This window comes from Lynx canadensis, chromosome B4, assembly GCF_007474595.2.
Source record: "Lynx canadensis isolate LIC74 chromosome B4, mLynCan4.pri.v2, whole genome shotgun sequence".
NCBI classification, from domain to species: domain Eukaryota; kingdom Metazoa; phylum Chordata; class Mammalia; order Carnivora; family Felidae; genus Lynx; species Lynx canadensis.
Window position 1 is genome coordinate 70,346,341 of NC_044309.1, and position 22,721 is coordinate 70,369,061.

The window sequence follows — 22,721 nt, forward strand, 5'->3', positions numbered from 1 at the left end:
CCCTATGTCCAACCCTTACTTCCTCACCTTTACTACAACCTACTCATTCTCAACTAGCTCAAGCCTCACACCCTCCACAAGGGTTCTCTGAATCACTTACACCCTTTTCTCACACAACATCCCTTCCTCAAGATCCCTACGGCACCCTGTACATGATCCCAAAGTCCTGCATTTGAATTATTTACATGTCTCTCCCCTACTAACCTGGGACTATCTTTGAGTAGTAACTAGAACAGTATCCAGTATTTAGTAGATACTCAGTGAATGCCTGTTGGATGCATGTGGGAAGTGAAGGATAAGGATGAAAAGAGGGAGGGGGGAGTATCATCAACTAACCAACGGGGGAGGGGTCACCAGAGAGGGTCTCATTTCAAGTAGCAAAAAGGACTTTACAACCCTGTGTCCTAATATTTTCTATCTTTTGAAGAAGCCAATCTCATGCCTCATCTTGATTTCGCATACCTCAAGCAAAACAAAATCAGCAAACTTTTCAAAAAAAAATTTTTTTTTAACATTTATTCATTTTTGAGAGACACAGAGAGAGAGAGTACAATCCGAGGAAAGGCAGAAGGAGGAGAGACAGAATCCAAAGCAGGCTCCAGGCTCTGAGCTGTCAGCACAGAGCCTGACGCAGGGCTTGAACTTACCAACCACAAGATCATGACCTGAAGTCGGACACTTAACCTACTAAGCCACCCAGGCACCCCTTAGCAAGCTTATCTTAATGTTTTGTGAGTCACTCTGGATGACAGAGAATTCCTTAGTCATAGTCTCTTGACCATATTCCTAAAGATAGGGTGATATCACTAAAGGGCACTGCACTGGAATTCATGAGAATTCCAGAATTGTACTCTGATGCTACAGAAGTAATATTTGGTTACAGAAAAAGAAAAATATTCTCAAAGTCATTTTCAATATAAGTTACCTACCCGACACAGGCCTTGAACACAGATGTCATTAGTTTCAGTTCCACAAGGAGTACCATCGGCAACCCTATCCCTCAACTGGTAGAAGTTTGTGGTTCCAGCAACCCGACAATAGAGTTTACAGCGATCTTTTATGGCAACTGTAAGAAAAAGTCAAATTTTTGGTGTACAATAATACAGCTGTGTGTTCCTAGGTCTCAAATTTTTACATCAAAAAAATATTCTAACTACTTACTCCCACTGTATTTTGGAAGCCACCTCACATTAGGGGAAAGACCATTGATGTTGAAATGTTTACCATCAAAATCAGAGCACTGCTTCTCTCGAAAGTCTTGCTTGCCTTTTGGACATGAATCAGTATTACATGATCGAAATTTCATCCTGCGGCCCACACAGTACTTTCCTCCGTTTCTTGGCCTAGTCAAATTCATTACATTTTAAAGCACATCAGTACAATATTCTTTCTGCCATTTACTTCTCAAACTGTTCCATTCTGTTCCGGGATCTGGAAAACTAATTATGTCCCACTAACACTTCCTGTTTAACAGAAGTATATTACATGGTTTTCAAGCAATTGTATGGCTAATGAACTGTAAAGACATTCATCTTAAGATGGACACTGTGGTCTGGAGGGCAGCAATGATCGCTTATTCATGACTTAACTCACAAGGAACTAATTGATAGGAATTTGGTTTAAAATTTCAGAATAGGGTTTGTTCATTTGGGGGGTGAAAAACAAACATAGTGAACCAAAGATAATCAAGATTATACCATGTTAAAGAAATATCCAGGCATCATTGTTTTGTATATACTACTTATCGCTCACTTCCACGAGTTTCATGCTATCTATATCCATCCATCTCTATTTCAATTTACACTGGAAAATAAAAATTTGTTTTGTCAGCATTTTTTAAATATGAAAACTTCCAGCATAATTTAGCTATTCTAGAATTCCAATGATCGAAGTCATTTCAGAGTATTGTCATCTCTGCATCAAAAATTCTTTATTGCTTACCAATTTATCATAACAACAGACACAGTACTTAAAAATCTTTATGGAATCTCTATGTTCTTTTAAAGATTTTGAGGAGGGGGAACATATGCTTCAGTACTTATTTGAGCTAAAGACACTGATGCATCTATGAGAAGCAGAGAAAGAAAATATGACATGTCAAATTACACAAAAGAGTAACAACTGGTCATGAAGGTACAGATTTTATCCAGAAGAGTCAACACACAGTTTAAAGGAGCCAGGATTTCAATGGAAACACAGTATTAAAATGCCCTTATATTACTGTCATTTCATTTTTACAACTATTCCTCAAATGTAATCTAAATCAGAAAAAAGCTCTTAAATTCATATTCTAAAAGATTAAGCTGGTTAATATATATATTTATATAATATATAAATATTTATATATATTATATATAATACATATAATTATATATATTAGTTATATATATCATTAATTTTAAATAGTTATTAATTATATGTATATTATTATTAAAATAAATTATATATATATATATGTTTTTTAAAGGTTTGAGTCTACCAAGATATAAGGTAATAGGGCTCAAAGTATTCCAGAAGTTTTCTAAATCTCAGAAACTTACAGACTGACCTCCTCCAGTATAGAAGTGAATGAAACTGATGTTTACTTTCTGGTGCCTTGAGATAATCTTAATTTACAGTGACATAAAAAAGACATACTCGGGGCGATTACAGAGCCTGCTTGTGCTTTTGATTCCACCTCCACATGTTCTTGAACAAGAGCTGTAAGGTCCCCATGGTCCCCATTCACCATCTACAGGACGTGTTTCCATTTCTTTGTTTACACATAGCCCGTGGTGGCAATGCTTAAACAAACAAAAAAATACACAAAGAAATGATTCGTACATACCCAATTGCAGTATCACAGTAATTTAAATACCATAAATATCAGTGGAGAAAATGCACACAACTTAAAGATATTGATTCAGAAATGGGATTACATTTGACACTCAAATATTTTCTGAATATCTGCTGAGTAAGATCTGTAGAATGCAAAAAGAAGGAAATTTCCCTTGGGGCGCCTGGGTGGCGCAGTCGGTTAAGCGTCCGACTTCAGCCAGGTCACGATCTCGCGGTCCGTGAGTTCGAGCCCCGCGTCAGGCTCTGGGCTGATGGCTCAGAGCCTGGAGCCTGTTTCCCATTCTGTGTCTCCCTCTCTCTCTGCCCCTCCCCTGTTCATGCTCTGTCTCTCTCTGTCCCAAAAATAAATAAACGTTGGAAAAGAAAAAAAAAAATTTAAAAAAAAAAAAAAAGAAGGAAATTTCCCTTGCCTTTAAAATGTTGAGTTTCACTGGGGGAGGGAATACTTGTATGGGGAAAACACAGTAAGATGAAAACTTTAAAGAAGTGAGTATTAATACAATATAGATCTATGCTTCTGGTTTTTTATGCAAAGATACGTATCACTCTCCCACTTTTTTTTAGCGGTTTACTTCATCTCATCCAAAGCCTCAATGATCACTTTCTTACTTTCAACAAGAAAATGGAAATGTACACGAGAAGCTGCTCACTATCTACTATTCCTTTTATCCACCTAAGGGCACCTGTGCTCAGTCCTCAACCTTCCCACCGGTTGGGGTACATGAAAAATCCATGATCCTAGTCAAAGTCAATCCCTCTGTGCACTTGATCTCAATTAGTCTCATGGCTCCAAACATCACTCCAACAATTCTCCCCTCTCTCCTACAGCATCATTGTTCCAGTCTCTAATATACAAAAACTAACCAAGGGTGCCTGGGTGGCTGTCAGTTGAGCGACCCACTTAAACTCAGATCATAATTTCATGGTGCGTGAGTTTGAGCCCCGCCGCAGGATTGTGGCTGTCCGCCCAGAGCAAGTTTCTGTCCCCCTTTCTCTGCCCCTCTCCCACTTGTGCTCTCTCTCAAAAACAAAAACAAAAAAAAAGCTAACCAAAAAGTGGTCCATGCACTGATGCCAGTCTGTGAACTAGTCACTGCAAGGAGTAGAGAAATTGAAAATAAATACTGAATTTAGAAACGTTTATAGGATTTGGGCAGTAATTTCATGTTTATCAATGTTAAAAGTGGGCTTATATTGGGGCACCTGGGTGGCTCAGCCGGTTAAGCAAAGGACTCCTGATTTCAGCTTGGGTCATGATCTCTCTCACGGTTGGTAAGATCAAGACCCACATGGGGCTCTGTGCTGACAGCATGGAGCCTGCTTGGGATTCCCCATCTCCCTCTCTGCCCCTTCCCTGCTCATGCTAGCTTTTTCTCAAAAGTAAACGTCAAAATGTCTTATATTTGTTTTCGTTGTGGTACAATACCCAACACAAAATCACCATCTTAACCATTTTAAGTGTGTAATTCAGTAGCATTAAAATGCATTCATATTGTTGTGCAACCATCACTGCCATCCATCCACAGAGCTCTTCATCTTCCCGAACTGAAACTCTATAACTCTTGAAACACTAACTCCCCATTCGCTCTCCCCTCCCCCGCCCAGTCCCGGGCAACTACCATTCTACTTTCTGTTTCCATGAATTCGGCTACTCTATATATCTCATATAATTAAAATCATGCATCACTTGTCTTTCTGTGACCAGCTTATTTCACTTAGCATAAGGTCCTCAAAGTTCACCCACATTGTAGCATGTGTCATAACTTCCTTTTAAGGCTGAATAATATTCCATTGTATGTGTATATAACATTGTTTTTTCATTCATCCGTTGATGGCCACTTGGGTTACACTTCCACATCTTGGCTATACAGAATAAATGCTGATGGCCACAGGCCTGTACAGAGATCTCAAGGCTGTTTGTAGTTCTTTGGCATATATGCCCAGAGTGGTATTGCTGGATCAGATGATTCTATTTTTCTTTTTTTTTTTAATTTTTTAATGTCTATTTTTTTTAATGTCTATTTTTGAGAGAGAGAGAGAGAGAGAGAGTGTGTGTGTGTGTGTGTGTGTGTGTGTGTGTGTGCAAGCAAGGGAGGGGCAGAGAGCAAGGGAGACACAGAATCTGAAGCAGGTTCCAGGTTCTGAGCCATCAGCACAGAGCCCAATGAGGGGCTCAAACCCACAAACCGTGAGATCATGACCTGAGCTAAAGTCGGACACTTAACTGACTGAGCCACCCAGGTATCTCTGTATTTTTAATTTGAAGATCTGCCACACTCTTTTCCATAGAATTGGCTTACATTTTGAAGGTTTTTGTCATTTTGAATGTTTTTTTTTCTAATCATTTCCATCATTTTGTACAAGTATCGATTTAAATTATCAGAAATTTTAAAAAAGACTGGTCCTTTACTAGAGCTAATTGGAGAAGTACTCCATTAGTTCATTCTCATTAATATACAAACATACATAATTACCCTCTTTAACAGAATTTTCCTTAGATCTCACTTTCCCCACCAGCTACTGTCTTGTTTCTCCTTGAAAAAGCCATCCATGACCATGGTCTCTCACTGCCTCTGCTCTCACAGCCCCACCCTCCATGAAGCAGCTCACGTGGCCATCACCCAATGGCCAGTTCTCAGTCTCTGTCTTACTTGATTTAGCAGTATCATTTTTCCCCCTTCTTGGTTTCTAGGTCTCCACTTAATGCTGAACTTTTTGGGCTCACATTACCTTTATGCTTCCCTATCAACAACGATCACTCCCAGCTCAGATCCTTCTCCTCAACTCCAGGCTTGTGTATATAGCTGTTTACACATCTTCACTTTAACGTCTTACATTTCACACATCACACCAAAATTCAACTGCCAACCCCTTAAAATCTGCTGATACGATCTAAGTTGATCAGCCAAAAACAGTCAACCTCTTCTTTACAGTTCACATTTAATGTGTTAGCAAATGTTCTAGTTCCTTCAAAAGCAAATTGACTTTTAAGTATCAACCTAGTGCTCCCAGCTCTGGTGTGAGCCACCGTCATCTCTCATCTCTATCACTGCCATACCTCTCCAAGTAGATCTCCTCTGTTTCCAACTCTTGCTCTCTAGAGTTTAGTCTCAACAGCAATCATAATGATCCTTTTCAACTTACTTTAAAAATTAGCTCAAATCAGGTGTCTCCTCTGCTCAAATCCGTCTTTTTTGATTCTGAATAAATGCAAAGTTCTCACAATGGCCAACAGGGACCTACAAAATTCTCCTCCAGTTACTTCCTATATACCACCCTTCACCCCAGCCACAATGTCCTTCCTTACTCTTCCTTGAACCACTCCAATACAGCAGATTTAGGAGTTTAGCTGTTCTTTGCCTGGAGCTCAGTTCCCCACAATATTCTCCATAGCTAACTCCCTCATTTTAAGATAGCTCATTAGGCAACTTCCCATAAAATTTGCTTTGACCACTACATTTTAAATTGCAGTCAGCCCTCTCCCACTATGAATGTAAGCTTCATGAAGGCAGCGATCTTTTCTGTTTGCTGATATATCCTGAGCACCTAGAATAGTGCCTGACACATAGTGGGTCCTTGATAAATCTTTGTTGAAAGAATGAATCCTATAACCAAGCTTATTAATTAGCAGGAAAAAAGCTTTGTGCCCTCCATTAAGATCATTCAAAATGATAAAGCCATTAAAAGTGAAAAAAAATCTCTGAATAGAATGTACTATGTTCATGTAAATTTGGGGAATATCTTCCAAAAACGTTTCAAATAATCCTTGAGCACTATTTCTGAAAAATCCAAGAAAAAGAATGTTGTACTGTTCACCATGTAAAAAAAAAAAAAAAGTCAAGTCATTGTCAGGTGAGTTCCACTATATGTTTATGCTAATAGTTTTACTACCACAAGTATTTAAAAGATAATCTTACATGCAAGATAGTCACAAGATAAAGGTACTAAAAGAATATTGAGGCAAAAGATAGGACATTTAGAATTTCCCTTGAAAAAAAGGCCCATTTATTATTGAATGTGGCTAATGCAAAGAGGCTCACTCTCTTCAATAAATGATTAAAGGGATTTTATATCTACATGATACACATGTTACCCCAAATGCATTTCTGCTTTTAATCTATACAAGTTTTAAAGTAGGTCCCAGTGTCTCAACACATTTACCTTGAATTCCAACAAATCCAGGCTCTTTACACTACACCTCATATTTGAACGGCTAAGTAGTACATGAAAACATGCTCAAGATGGAGAATAATCAGGATAATACAAATTAAAAACATAATAGTATTCCATTTTGCACCTAAAGTGTCTAAAATTTTGTTACAAGATTAACAAGATCATCAACTGGCAAGACATGCAGCACAACTGGAACTTTCATACATCACTTGCGAGAGTCTCAAGTACCCATTTTGGAAGATGGTTTGGCAGTTCCCTATGAAGTTACATACATGCACCTCCCCTATGACCCAGCAATTTCTAGATATTTGTTTACTTCAGAGAGATGCAAGCACATGCCCACAAGACTGGTATGAGGATGCTCATAGCAGCTTTATTCATAATGACCAAAACCTGGAAGTGACCCAATTGTCTATCAGAAGAATGTATAAAAAAATTATGGTGCATTTATACAGCTGATTTACACTGCAGCATAAAGGAATGAAGTATCAATACACACAACATGGATGAAACTCCAACATCTTGAATAAAAAAAGCTTGACCCCTTTTCCCTCTGCCCACAGAAAGGGTGTGTGTGTATATGCACGTGCATGTACATACACTATATAGTTTGATTTACATTAAAATCAGGAAGTATGTTCTCTCTGGAAAGAGGGAAACTCTACAGAGGCTAGACAACTTTAGAGTGATGGAAATGTTCTCATCTGGATTGGGATATTGGCTAAGTGTCCATCTATATTTGTAAAGACTTACCAAATTGAACATTTGATATCTGTGCATTTTACTCCTGTATCTCAATTTTTTATCATGCTAATGCATTGACCGGATTTAGACTACTCAGTTATAAATGGTATATGTGATGCATGTAAATATATCCATCGCTATGTTAGCCACATGCCATCAAGCCTGAAGTTTCATGGCATAGAGTAAACTTTAAAGTTTGCTAAGACACTTAAGGCGCAAACAGATTTGAATCTGGGGACTACCTTGGAGCAAGTCTTCTAATGAGCTAACAGCTGTTTCTAATTCAGCCTGCAACAAGGTTTTTTTCTCTGCTCATCCTTAGATAATCAGTAACTCTCCCAAATGCCACTCTCGTCTCCCCCAAAAGCCAATTACCAGTACTGGTCACAAAAAGTGAGAAAAATAAAGTCTTTCATATTTTTGGTCTTCAAAATAACAATTTTAAATAAAGATAAAATTTTAAAGTTCAGTTCTAGCTCCAATCGACAAACTGAAGAAGTCCATTAGAATTTTGGTCCCAAGGTAATCTGAGTGCTAAACCATTTCAGAGGACTTCAGCTACTGCAAAAATTGCTCAAGTCCCAATAAAAGTCTGTAATGCAGGCAACATTCACAGAAAACACATGCCTTTTGACAGAAGGCAAGGAGAAGGGCAATGGCTGGTGCAAACATTTCCATGAAGCAAAGAGCTGGTAAAGCAAAAGATCAGCTAGTGACCCGGTCCTTCAGTTTCTACTTGTGCCCAATGTGAAGTTAACAAAAGCGGCAGCACTAGCCAACCCCATTGCCAAGAAAGCGTTCATTTTGTGCTGAGGTAGCTCAGAGGAGGCGTCAACAAACTCAAGCTTATTCAGCGCAGGCAGCACTGGCTACCAAGGCCAATGGAACTTGCCTTCATCCTGAAGCACCAAGTACCACCTGACTTCATCCTCACATTGATGTCTGGTTATCAGAGTAAAACCTGTCTCTCAGCATCATGTTTGCAGATTTAAATTAGTTCATGCCTGATGTTATATGTTCAGGCCGTTTACTTTAGGGATATGATGTATTTGAAGACATTTACAACCAATAAATATCCGAAGAAGCCACTTAAAACTTTCCATTTATACCTGGTTGAATTTTATAGGAGAAAATGCAAACAATGGTAACATCCCTCAATTTGGGGAAATTGCTGATCTATTAGGATCTTTATGTCTATACTCATTGTTAATAAGACTAATATACTTAGGTAACTATCTGTTCACATGGCAACATTGATTCACTAGCAGAGCAAGAGTTGACCAATCATGAAGAGCACTGAAACGCTGAGCAATCACTTCCTTGGATAGTCTCTTGATACAAGACTCACCCTTCCAGGAAACCTACCATCCCAGGACCACAGTTTGTTCCATCTGCAAGGGGCATGTGCTGAGTGCGACAACCCTTGTGAACTCCTTCTGCACTCGTACACCAGAGACGTCTGCATTGCTTCTGCAAGATAACAAAAAGCAGACAAGAGAAAAATAACACTACAACCACCAGATCAATTCAGTGTAAACCATCAGTTTATACATTGATCTTACAGATTTCATGGTTTCAAGGTCAGAGCTGGAAATAATCAAGCCAAAAAAAAAATTCACTAAGTTCTAATCATTGATTTGCCTCTGAACACATAAAATGGCAACATTCAGTTTTTAAGAACTTTTGGATTTTCATCATACACTGAACAATGGGAGAGAGAAATTAGAGTGGAAATATTCAAAATTATGGGGGACATTTTTCTCTTTGCAAGACATTTTTCTAAAGGACTTTTTGTTGTTAAATGTTATTCACAAAGAGTTTCCAAAAGCCTCTTTTGATACGATAGAATGTATGAATAATGTGCATAGAAATACTGTATAATGTATACTGGTTTCCTACTTTGTGAATAGAATGCATACTTTCAAGTTGAACAAAGGGCTCTCAAGTTTTCCTAAGAAACAAAAATCCAGAGGTTCACAGGAGCTATACCCAAGATAATTCCCTTTTTCTGAATTTAAATTCAATGTTTATTTAGTGGGTAGGTCAGGTAGAAAAGAAATGGATCTCCAAAAATTATGTTAAATCTCCCCTCCTCAATATGGATATTTAAAAGCTTAACTTTTTTTTTTGGGGGGGGGGGGGGAATGCAAGCTGGTGCAGCCACTCTGGAAAACAGTATGGAGGTTCCTCAAAAAACTAAAAATAGAACTACCCTACGACCCAGCATTTGCACTGCTAGGCATTTAGCCACGAGATACAGGTGTGCTGTTTCGAAGGGACACATGCCCCCCATGTTTATAGCAGCACTATTAACAATAGCCAAAGTAGCCAAAGTATGGAAAGAGCCCAAATATCCATCGATGGATGAATGGATAAAGAAGGTGTGGGGTGTGTGTGTGTGTGTGTATACATACATACATACATACAATGGGGTATTACTCGGAAATCAAAAAGAATGAAATCTTGCCATCTGCAACTACGTGGATGGAAATGGAGGGTATTATGCTAAGTGAAATTAGTCAGAGAAAGACAAAAATCCTATGACTTCACTCATATGAGGACGTTAAGAGACAAACCAGATGAACATAAGGGAAGGGAAACAAAAATAATATAAAAACCAGGGAGGGGGACAAAACAGAAGAGACCCATAAATATGGAGAACTGAGGGTTACTGGAGGTGTTGTGGGAGGGGGGATGGGCTAAATGGGTAAGGGGCACTAAGGAATCTACTCCTGAAATCATTGTTGCACTATATGCTAACTAATGTGGATGTAAATTTTAAAAAATAAAAAATAAAATAATATCAATAAAAATTAAGATAAATAAAAGCATATTAACTTTTTTAAATTATGTTTTTTTAAACAATATTACTATATGGAATATGTTTTGCCCATCTCTGCACCCATGGCTATATAACTTTCACTCATTCAATTCAACAGACACTTAGTTTGTGGCACCTAGTATGTGTCAGATCCTAAACTGACCACTGGAGATGCATATTTCCATGATTGAATGAATTTGCATTCCTGGTCCAATGATCCTCACAATCTAGTAGTGGATCTAACCTATGAAAAATCCTCAAAGTTCTAAAGTAATTATTTAATAACAACAGGCCCTAGATTTTTTTGGGTTCAAGTCTGTGTAAATTAAAATGTAGTCTATTAAATTCCTGGGTCCTTTAATACAACTAGTTATCAAGACACTTCTGTCTTTAACACCCCCACCCCCGCAAAATAGTATTTGAAAATAAGTATTTGAATGTTTTTAAAACTTGTTTTCTAAATGGGAATACTTGACATAGGATTTTGTGAGAGTTAATGTCCGAGCTGTCAGCACAGAGCCTGACACAGGGCTCAAACTCATGAACCGCAAGATCGTGACCTGAGCTGAAGTCGGACACTTAACCGAATGAATCACCCAGGAGCCCCCGAGTTTCCCTGTTTTTAACCCCTTTCGGGCAAACAATCTACGTCTCTAAAAGTTAAAACTTCAAAGATACATTTAGTTCACCTTCTGTTCAAGAGAATAAAAGTACATTTTGAAATATGTTCTAACTTTAACTTTATGGTAGTTTAAAAAACAAAAGAAGGACCTAATTTTCTTACCAAGTAGGGACATACTTGTGATCCAGGGCCAAACATCAGTTCACACTGCTTGTTCACATCGTACATTAATCCAGGAAGTTGTGAAGACAGATCATATATTCTTCCATTTGGTTTGTCAAGGAGGCACTCCCCATGGCCAGTACTGTACCAAAGACCAAAAATATTGTGAATACAGGTGGATACATAATAGAAGATTCTTCATCACAGTCACTGTGCTCTACAGTTTCAGAAACAGTATGTTTTTTCATAATTTAAAAGTGAATACATATGAAAGTCGCAAAAAAAAAAATCTGTTTCTCATTTGAGCCCCATAACTGTTTTGAAGGTGTAATTAAAAAAAAAATAAGTTGTAAATTCATCAGAAAATAATTTATGAAACCCATTTATGTAATCACACTATATTTTTGATCTATTTTGTTGTCCAATAATAATCCCTTCTATTAAATGCCTAAATTCTCAAAATTTTTATTTTTTCATTTTTTTAGTTTACTTTGAGAGAGCAAGAGAAACACACAGCAGGAGCTGGGGAGGGGCACAGAGAGGAGGAGAGAGAATCCCAAGCAGGCTCCATGCTGCCAGCCCAGAACCAGACGCAGGGCTCAAACCCAGAAAACCATGAAATCATGACCTGAGCTGAAACCAAGAGCTGGATGCTTAACCAGCTTTGCCACCCCAAGCACCTCCCCCCCCCCCCAAATTGTCAGTATGTTGTAGAAAAAAGTTTTTATATCATTTGAGAAAGTACATTTATAGTTCTCAACAACAAAACAAAGCAGTTTCAGGAAGTGTTACGTTGTGTCCACTTCAAAGAGGCAGAGTTTGTGTTTTGGTATTGCTGCTTCCAGGATGCCTGCCTGGTTGTAGACAAGTTAACATGCCAGAGGCTAGGACTCCTCCTCTGCAGTAATAGTGACACTATCCACCTTGCAAACGGCTATTCAAGGATACATGTAAAGGACTTAGAAAGTGGCAAATAGGAGAAATATTTGTTGTTCACTTCTGGTTTGTAATGCAGTATTTAGCATACAGGAAACTGAAAATATTCAACCATCCCAACTGGATTAAAAACAATTCATTCCATTACCATAATTTTAAGAAATTTAGCAATTTTTACTGGCTAGAAAGATGTTAAATTTCATCCAAAAATGAACACGTAACTTAAGTCAGCTTGTGTGTGTGTGTGTTTTTTTTTTTTTTTTAAACATTTCCATTGGAGAGAATCCCATTAGCACCATTCAAAAATAAACACATCCCCTGGTATTTTTACCCAATACCTCAGCTAGCCATTGAACAAAACTATATGCAATTATGTATACAACAGCAATTGTGTATTATGCTTTTAAATCAACTCCCCATACAAGGATAAAAAAAAACTGATCATCTTGGGGTTTATGAACATATTACAAAGCATAGTTTCATTTATTTCCATAGTTCTCACAAAAGAGGTAACTAGCAATCACATATACTGGGGATTAGAATATATAAGGAAATGAATATTGCTTTTAAACAAAAAAAATTACTTAGAGCTTGGCCTTGCCTTTTGGCAACTTTCAGTAAGATAGAAACACCATTTGGATAAAAGTGGGGAAGCAGAGAAACGTGGGAGATGGAGATGCGGCAAGAAAAATCGATCTGCCCCCTCTTCAGACCTAGGAAAATCCTCCAGAAGAATATGTAAGCATATAAACTACTCTACATCCCTTTGGCCACAGAGAGCTATTTGGAATACTCAGAGTTGGACCTAAGCTATTGTCTGTCCTTCTAAGGCACCTCAAAACTTGAACCACTTAAGCTCCTCTTATATTACGCAGTACCTACTGAAAAAATTCAAACATGTAAGAAAGCTGTGAATCTAAGTCTCCCCTTAAAAACAAGTTATCCTAATAGAGCTCCCAAATCTAGGTCTGACCTGCCCCCACCAAAATATTTTAGGAGTGAAATGTGTACATACAACTCTTTCCTCGTTTTTAAAAACCCAGTTGTACAAAGTAAACAAATTTAAACCAAAACTGGACAGAAATTAAATCACTTTAAAATAACATAAAGTTCAAAGTCTATAGTCCAATAAATGTTTCATTATTTAACTAAAGTAATATAACTTTAGACTTACTCTAGGAATTCAGTGATATATTTCTGACTACATTTTGACCAGGTCCAAGGACTTGTGTGGTAATTTAAAGTCGGAGCCATTACATGATATTGGTGTTTAATTCCAGGTTCCTTACATTTAAAACTATCATCATGTGGAACATTGAATCTAAAAATAAAAACAAAGAATATGAAAATATGTAACAGATCTTAGAAGATAAAATACAAAATTATACTCTTGATCTCTCTCATAAAACATTATAAAATCAGGGTTATCTTCATGTTTAGAAGCACAGGATCTCAAACACTACATTATAACTTTCATCAGTAGCACTATTTGTTGATTTTGACACTAAATTGGAGTCTAAACAATAAAAATGTGGACTCCAGCTTACCTCATCACAAAACTGACAGAGCACTCACATAAGTACTTGCAGGTTTCAACATGCATAGTTGTAAGGGATGTGTGAAGATCAATTACATAAAGGTGTTACCAGTTTCTAGACCACGGACTATGACTACAGTATCAAAATTTCTTTAACCTCTCATTCCTTATCATTTTATAGTGTCTACATGTTTCGTATGAAACAGACTAAGGACTGTTTCTGGTCTGTATTCACTAAGTGATTATTGACCAAATTCGAATAACAAAAACATTCCTCAAGAGCAGCCAAATCTTCCTAAGAGCAAATCTATTAAATAATTAGCTGGTCAGCAACAGATCCTATGCCTTCATTTGAGGACACAAGTATAAACTTGCATTTACAAGGAACATTGAAACCACCTAATTCAGCTCTTTGCCTGCAGAGATTTGTACTTAAATACCAGTCTTTTAATTAAACTACTTACCCATATTCTAAAGACACCTAAAGAGTTTCTCAGGAAGAAAATAAAGGTCTAAGGTGGTATTCTCTGCAAGAGCAGTTTTTCATTAGTTAGTAGCCTTGGCGATCAGCTAATAGTGCTTTCCAGATGTTGCTGCAATGCATCTACACCCCTCAGGTAAGCTCCTGGTCCTATCCTCCACTTTAACAATTTGAGTGTGCACCCTGCTAATAATCATGAAACATAACCACAGTGCAGGGGAACTAAAGAGGCACTAGTTTACTAAAAATGGTTTCCACTTGAAATTATCCCTGTTGAATATGCTAATGATGTAAGGTATGACCAGGAAAAGACAGTATATTAAAGAGGGCATTCTAGCCTCAAATCCCTATTAGCAGATGAACAAGAAATCCCAGGAGTGCTGGGGTGCACATTCGGAATCCCTTTCAGAGGATGAGTTTGTAGGGGTTTCTGACTTTCCATGGGAGCTCTGAGGCTATCTCATGAAATCATGGCCTCCATTCTTAGAGCACAGAACCCCAGCAGAACTTATAATAATGCAGGAACGGATAGAACCCCTCCCTAATTTTTAGAAAAAGAAACACACACACACACACACACACACACACACACACACACACACAAACTATGGAGCTGGAAGAATGACTTAAAAATCTTTTAATGATTAAGTAATTCCCACATACCACATTCTCTGCTGGGGCTCTGAGCTTTAAGAGCAAAAATGAGTTGGTATTGTCATCATTATCAGGAGTTCCCCAGAACCAGAAGCCCCTGCAGGCCCTCCCATAAGATGGTAGAGGACAGTACCTGGTCATGTATGGGGTAACAAGGGATAGAGGCCAGAAGTGCTGGTCATAGTAATCCAATACAGTAAATGAAATAAAAGAATTCCCAAGTGCTAGTTCTTTGCTTAGTCTGTTGATCAGTGCAGCCTGTCTGACCTAACAGATCACAAAAGAGCCAGAGTTAGCATTTCAGGGATGAAAATTATACTAACAATATTTTTTTAAGACATAGAGCTGCTAATTACTCAACTGAAGATGGACTTTTAGGTCTTCTATGCAGTGATTACTAGAAAACCTATTACTGAGATAGCAGAAGGTACTTACACATGGCCAAGTTCGTGGGCTATGGTAAAGGCAGCACTCAGTCCATTTTCTTCACTAATAGAGCAGCTCCGTAAAGGATCACACAGGGTACCTAATTCTGCTAAACCTGAAAAATTTCATAGTTGTATTTGAAAATGGGAAACATCAAATCATAAATAAAACATTTACTATGGGCATTACTACTTAGAAATGGATGCAAGGAAAAAAAAGGATGTAGAGTTGGCTGTTAATACCACATAAGATGTGTTTTTTAACGTGAAGGAAAAAAAGAACAGAATGATTTATCTGCAGTTGAAATATTTTTTACCAATTCCTGGATTTTGCTGAAGAAAATAATTCAAAATATGGGGCAAACAAGTGTTTAAAAAAAAAAGGAAGAGGAAAAAGTATTTGTTATACAAAGGATGAAGTTTTAGGCCTCATTAGTGTGGATACTAGAAAAGGCAATGAATGTTTAAATTGGTAATAGAACTAATACAGAAAATACACCACTATAATAAATTTTCATTTTAAAAACTTTTGAGGCAGCATACAATTAAGTATAATGAGTGAATGTATGTTAAGTGCATAGAATAGCACCTGGTATCTAATATATATTAAATAAAATAGGATTCATATATTAAGGGCACCCAATAATTTTGTATTTTAGCTAAAGAAGGTTTATTAAGATAGATTTACTCTTTAAGATAAAGGGTATCATGTCATGCCAATGTGCAGTATGAACTGACTGAACAAAAAGAATTAGAGCTGATAGAATCCATGAAAAATAGTCTAGAAGAAATTGACATTAAGTGTTCCTTACAACTATACGTATTACCTCAACCAAGTTGGCATTTTCCTTAATAGCATAGTTTTCACTACTACCATCCTCTATTGTTTTCTTGTAAACTATCTGCTCTGCTAGGTAAATTCCTTTCATAAGAAAGCAGAATTTTTCATATATAACCTGTTTCTTACTGGAAAGTTTGTACATTCATAAATTTCTTAATACAGACCTCTATTAACCACTGTGTTTTAACCCCATGCGCCTATATACTATTTCATTCATAACACTTAAGAACATGGACATTTTCCTAGCACTTAAATTTCGTACCAAGTGTGTGTGTGTGTGTGTGCGCTTGCGTACTTTAAAAGATATTAACCCGAGGAATCTAAAAATGCTGGAAAAATTCAGACTAACAAGTTCACTTGCCAATGCTTTTCTCTTTAATAAAAAAGAGTATTTGCTCTTTCTGAACCCACACCCAAAGTCATTGCTTGGGCAAAGCTCCCCACCAAAAGCTTTTTCTTGGTCAGAATCAAGGCCAAAAATGAGTAAGGGAAAAAATAAGATTTAAAGTCTGCTGTCCAAAGTATGAAAGAATTGTTTTCCTTAACTAGGACTTGATGCTTGTATGTGCCATTTTTTTAGTCAATTTTGGCCAATTTTACATTTCTCCTTTACTAAAAGTTAAAACTAACCATTTTAATTGAGTATCTTGCCATTCCCATGCCTCCATTAGTATTTTCAATCTGTTAAATCACTCCATTTCCATATATTCATTTTTAAGGCTGTGTAGGCATTTCAAACAAAATATGGACTCTTATCACCCAAACTTCGTTTCATGCTCAGAGATGGATATATTCTAAGCTAAACATTTTAATCACATAACAGATCTGTGGAAACATGTATTGTGTATGATTGAAGTCCATACTCAAGTATGCCCATAAACAGGTAAGAACAAAATCAAAGTGAATATATAACATTATGGTTCGAAGCAGCTAACTGATGGTTGTGCCTACATTCACTCAAGCGGATATTCGGTTCTATGAAAGTGGTCAGAGGTAGGATAAAGTCGTATGGGCCCTAACCTCATACCCATTCCCTGTGTTTGGAAGTTCAAGAAGCTGCACAGAGTCCTCCAATCTAACCACCTTAAAGAATAAAACTCCTTTTTAATTTTTTAATGTCTGTTTATTTCTGAGAGAGAGAGGGAGACACAGAATCTGAAGCAGTCCCCAGGCTCTGAGCTGTCAGCACAGAGCCCAATGTTGGGCTTGAACTAATGGATTGTGAGATCATGACCTGAGCTGAAGTTAGAAGCTTAAATCCCAGGTGCCCTATAAGTAAAAATTATTTTACAACATATTTTGCAAAAAGCGCTCAGAGACTGGGGCAATGACATCTACAAAATACAGCAGAAAAATCTCACAATTTTTCCACATATTTTATATGAGAAAATTAAATACTAATACTTGTGTTAATATAAGTTGTGTACCCGCAAATTACTTGTCCTCATCTATGAAACTGAAAGCTATTCTTAAAGATTTGTTGTGAAGATTGAATGAGTTAAATCACACAAAACCTCACAAGAGTGTATGATACATGGTAAACCCTCAAATATCAGCTATCATTATCATGACCCTTGATTTAAAGGATAATAAGAATACTTTCAGAGAATTAAGAACAAAGCTGGAGATAACACCATCCCAGATTTCAAACTATACTACAAAGCTACAGTAATCAAAACAGCATGGTACTAGTGTGCATGCACACGTGTGTGTGCGCACACACACACACACGAATAGAAGAAGATAGCCAGAAATAAACCCACACTCTTATCGGCAATCTATAACAAAGGAGGCAAGAATACAAAATGGGGAAAAGAGTCTCTTCAATAAATGGTACTAAACTGAAAAGCTACATTCAAAAAGCCAAAGTGGTCCAGTTTCATACACCATACACAAAAATAAATTCAAAACGGATCAAAGACGTAAATGTGAGACTTGAAACCATAAAATTCCTAAATGAAAATACAGGCAGTAATCTCTTGGACATTAGCCTTAACATATTTATAGACATGTCTCCTCAGAGACCAAAGCAAAAATAAACTATTGAGACTACACCAAAATAAAAAGTTTTCGCACAGCAAAGAACTCCATCAGCAAAATGAAAAGGCAACCTACTGAATAAGATATTGGCAAATATTATATCCAATAGGGATTAATATCAAAGATATAAAAAGAACTCAAAAAACAATCCAGGTAAAAAATGGGCAGAGGACCTGAACAGATATTTTTCCTAAGACGACACACAGATGGCCAACACATGAAATTATGTCCAGCATCACTATTAGGGAAATGCAAATCAAAACCATATGCGGTATCACCTCATACCAGTCAAAATGGCTAGTATCAAAAAGACAAGAAGTAACAAGCATTGAGAAGAATGTGGAGAAAAGGTAACACTCATGCACTGTTAGTAGAAAGGTAAAATGGTGCAACTATGGAAAATATGGAGGTTCCTCCCAAAATTAATAGAAATATCACATGATCTAGTAATTCCATTACTAGGTATTTACCTAAACAAAAACACTAACCCAGAAAGATACATGCACTCCTATGCTTATTGCAGCATTATGTACAATAGCCAAGGTATGGAAGCAACTTAAGTGCCTATTAATGGACAAATGGATAAAGAAGCTGTAGTGTACATATACGATGGAATATTAGCCATAAAAAGAAGAAAATGTTAAAAATTTGCAACAATATGGACAGACCTAGGAGGTATTATGCTAAGCAAAATAAGTCATTCAGAGAAAGACAAATACCATAATTTTTTCAAAGAACCAGCTCCTGGTTTCATTGATAGGTTCTACTATTTGAGTTTATATATCACTTATTTCTGCCCTAACCTTAATTATTTCCCCTCTACCACTGGCTCTATGCTTCGTTTGTTATTCTTTTTCTAGCTCCTTTAGGACTAAGGTTAGGTTATTTAAGATTTTTCTAACCCAAACTACGATGGGGTATCACCTCACATCTGTTAGAATGGCTAAAATTAACATAGCAAACAGGTGTTAGCAAAGATGCAGATAAAGGGGAGCCGTTTGCACTGTTACTGGGAATGCAAACTGGTGCAGCCACTATGGAGAAGAGTATGGAGGTTCCTCATAAAGTTAAAAATAGAACTTTGACCCAGCAATTGCCCTACTAGGTATTTACCCCAAGGATACAATAACACAGATTCCAAGGAGTACATGTATCCAGATGTTTGTAGTGGCATCATCTACCATAGCCAAATTATGGAGAGAGCCTAAATATCTATTGACCAATGAATGGACAAAGTTGTGATTGGTGTTTGTGTGCATATATACGTATGTACACACACAATGGAGTATTACTCAGCCATCACAAAGAATGAAATCTTGCCACTGGCAATGATGTGGATGGAGGTAGAGTGCTATAGACTAGGCAAAGTCAGTCAGAGAAAGACAAATACCATTTGATCTCACTTACATGTGGAATTTATTTTTTTTTTTTAATTTTTTTTTTCAACGTTTATTTATTTTTGGGACAGAGAGAGACAGAGCATGAACGGGGGAGGGGCAGAGAGAGAGGGGGACACAGAATCGGAAACAGGCTCCAGGCTCTGAGCCATCAGCCCAGAGCCCGACGCGGGGCTCGAACTCACGGACCGCGAGATCGTGACCTGGCTGAAGTCGGACGCTTAACCGACTGCGCCACCCAGGCGCCCCTACATGTGGAATTTAAATGAAACAAATGAACATGGCAGTGGAGGGAAGAAAACCAAGAAATACATTCTTAACTGTAGAGAATGGATGGTTACCGGAAGGGAAGTGGGCAGGGAGGGGTTAAATAGGTGATGGGGATTAGGGAGGGCACTTGCTGTGAGGAGCGTTGGGTGTTGTATGGAGTGTTGAATCGTTAGATTCTACACCTGCAAGTAATACTACACTGTGTATTAACTGGAATTTAAATGAGAACTTAGAAAATAATTTTTAAAACTTAAAATAAGCAGTAAGAAAATGACTAACACCAAAAAATAGGAAAAATGGGTCTTATTTCATTTCTCAAAAGTATGAATGGCCAGTAGCTATGAAAAGATGTTCAAATTCAATAATTGTGGAGCTGAAAATTACTACTATAATGAAATTACATTAAAATGGCAAAAATAATTCTCTAGATACCTTGTGTTGATAAGGACATAATCAAAAGCAATGTTTAGAATAAACTATTGATAAAGGTGCAAATTGGTACAACCATGTTAAGATACACCAAAGTTGAACATTAGCACATTTAATGACATAACAGTTCAATTGTAGAATATACACTAGATTTTAAAGTGAAATTCGTAATGAAAAACTGGAATTGGCCAAAATATCCACCGATAGCATGTAGATATGTAAACTAAGGAGAAAATATTACACAGCAGTGAGAACTCATGAACTACAACCACTATGCTCAAAAAGCAAAATGGAACAATTTCTTTTATGAGCACACACAGAGAACTGTTTTTCAAAAGATGAAAGTAACTGGGACATACACAATTCATGGTATTGGCTACTGGCTGGAGGCACGCAAAAAGGATAGAGTAAGGACTTAGCACAGGCCATATGATAGTATTAAGTTTTGGCTCTTAAATCTGGTGGTAGATTTATGGCTGTTCATTTTGGGTTTTTTTGCTTTAAATCCGCATATAGTTTATATGTTATTTTGTGTGGATCCAATATTACATAACTGAACACTTCATGTCCAGCTTTGCACGACACTTGATATTTAGCAATGGGCACCATATTTGCTGTTCTTCTTTAAAATGTATTGAAGCAGAAGCTAATAACGACCATCATTATGACAATCAAAAGGATTACAATGTAAAATAAAAGGAAAAGAAACATTTTAAACAATTCAGGAAATAATTATATAAGTTGTATTTAATTTGCAAAATAACTTACCTAATGTGTCACATTTCTCCCTAGCTCCACAAATGTCTTCCCTTAAAACAAAAAATTTTGAAACATTTTCAGCAAAGTTTTTTGCAACAATTCAAAACACAGATAAAGAAGTTTAAACTGTAATATGACCATTACCATCAACTGCCTTCCAAATCCGGGTCTTAAACTCTCAATAATTTAAACCCAAGGTATACACCTCTTGTATATATCAATAAGCAATAGAAGCTATAGAAGATGTCTGCTGTGAATAGTTGAAGCTTTAATCAAGTTCAGTAACAAGCTTTCTAATTACATTTTTCACCTCTGCCTTTACTTATGCAGTACATGTAAGAGTTTACCCTTTTCTTGATGCTTCCACATCACTATGAGCTGCAGTGATTATTCTCCACGACAAATAAGGATGTTTTCAGATATCACCAACTTGGTTTTTTTGTTTTGTTTTGTTTTTCCTTCTGCATTACTTAGTCCCTAACCCATCTGACAATTCTCTGGTCTTTCCTACATGTCAGCTATTTTACATGGACTGAGGGTTTCATTTCAGGGTTCTAGAAAGCAGATTATGAGTCTGACCCCTAAATGGAAGAATTATTTCCTTCTGTCAACCAACCAGCCAATCCTAAAATCTAATTATTCTAGTAACCAGTGTTGCTGAAGCAAAGGCATGAATTAACAATGTAGAGTGGTGCTTGTAAAATGGATATTTTTTAATAGCATAAGTTGTTTTTAGTAAGTAAGCACATTAAGACCCTTGCAAATACAGTCTAGCAATTAAGATATGTATTGAGCATCAAAACAATAGGTTTTTTGGTTTTTTTTTTCTTTTTAAAGTACAAGTAGCCAAAAAAGTAGGCAACCAGTTAAAATTCAAAAGCTCTTCCAAGTGATTGAAGTATCAAGTGGGGAAGGAACATAACCTGTTTTCAGTTCCATAACTATGTTTGTTTCCAAATATTTTTCCTAGTTCTGTCACTAATAAGGAAATTATTTTGTTTGGGTCAGTTCACTCCTCAGCAACCTAACATTGCTAATTTCCTAAGGAATCCATTTGCAATTTGGTCTGCAAGAACAATGTTTTCATTCAACAGTATCTTTTGCAAGACAAGTTCTTAGAGAACGCTTCCATGTATCGATAAAGAAGGTAACAAGAAATAGCAGTGATCACGCAGGACAGAAAGGTAAACCACTGTGGTGGGAAGGTTATTTCTAAAACTGTACCTAGTGATTAGAACAGCAGTGTCATGGTGAGAAGGGTGAGCATCATCAAGAACATTCTGAGTTTGCTGCCATAAACAAAAGTTACGCAATGTGGTAGCTGCATTGTAACTGATGACTGGTCCTTCCTGCACACAAAAAAATAACGGAATTTAATAATACATTAAAACATCCATATCCTCTTTTCTCCAAGCTTGTCAGCATCCTCGTAGTTTATCAAATAGCATTTTCAGAAGCAGATAAAGTGACATCTGTCCTTCATATTTTTAAAAAAATATCTTAGCAATATTTAAAACATCAGGATCAAAATAGAATCTAGTGAGACCTTTTCCATGAAACCATCTAATATTTAGAATAAAAAATTTGTAAAA

At 36.9% G+C, this 22,721-nt stretch overlaps 1 protein-coding gene across 1 annotated transcript in view; it reads right to left on the minus strand.

Annotated features, from left to right (window-relative positions):
• ADAMTS20 (ADAM metallopeptidase with thrombospondin type 1 motif 20) overlaps positions 1-22,721 on the minus strand; it is a 177,954-nt gene that overhangs the window by 98,961 nt on the left and 56,272 nt on the right. Inside the window, exons 6-14 of the mRNA XM_030322578.1 lie at positions 22,354-22,478; positions 21,139-21,179; positions 15,404-15,509; positions 13,471-13,617; positions 11,361-11,502; positions 9,121-9,225; positions 2,638-2,783; positions 1,162-1,343; positions 930-1,066 (exon numbers count right to left, since the gene is read on the minus strand). Of these exons, the coding sequence (XP_030178438.1) occupies positions 930-1,066; positions 1,162-1,343; positions 2,638-2,783; positions 9,121-9,225; positions 11,361-11,502; positions 13,471-13,617; positions 15,404-15,509; positions 21,139-21,179; positions 22,354-22,478 (1,131 nt within the window). The remainder of the gene's footprint in view (positions 1-929; positions 1,067-1,161; positions 1,344-2,637; positions 2,784-9,120; positions 9,226-11,360; positions 11,503-13,470; positions 13,618-15,403; positions 15,510-21,138; positions 21,180-22,353; positions 22,479-22,721) is intronic.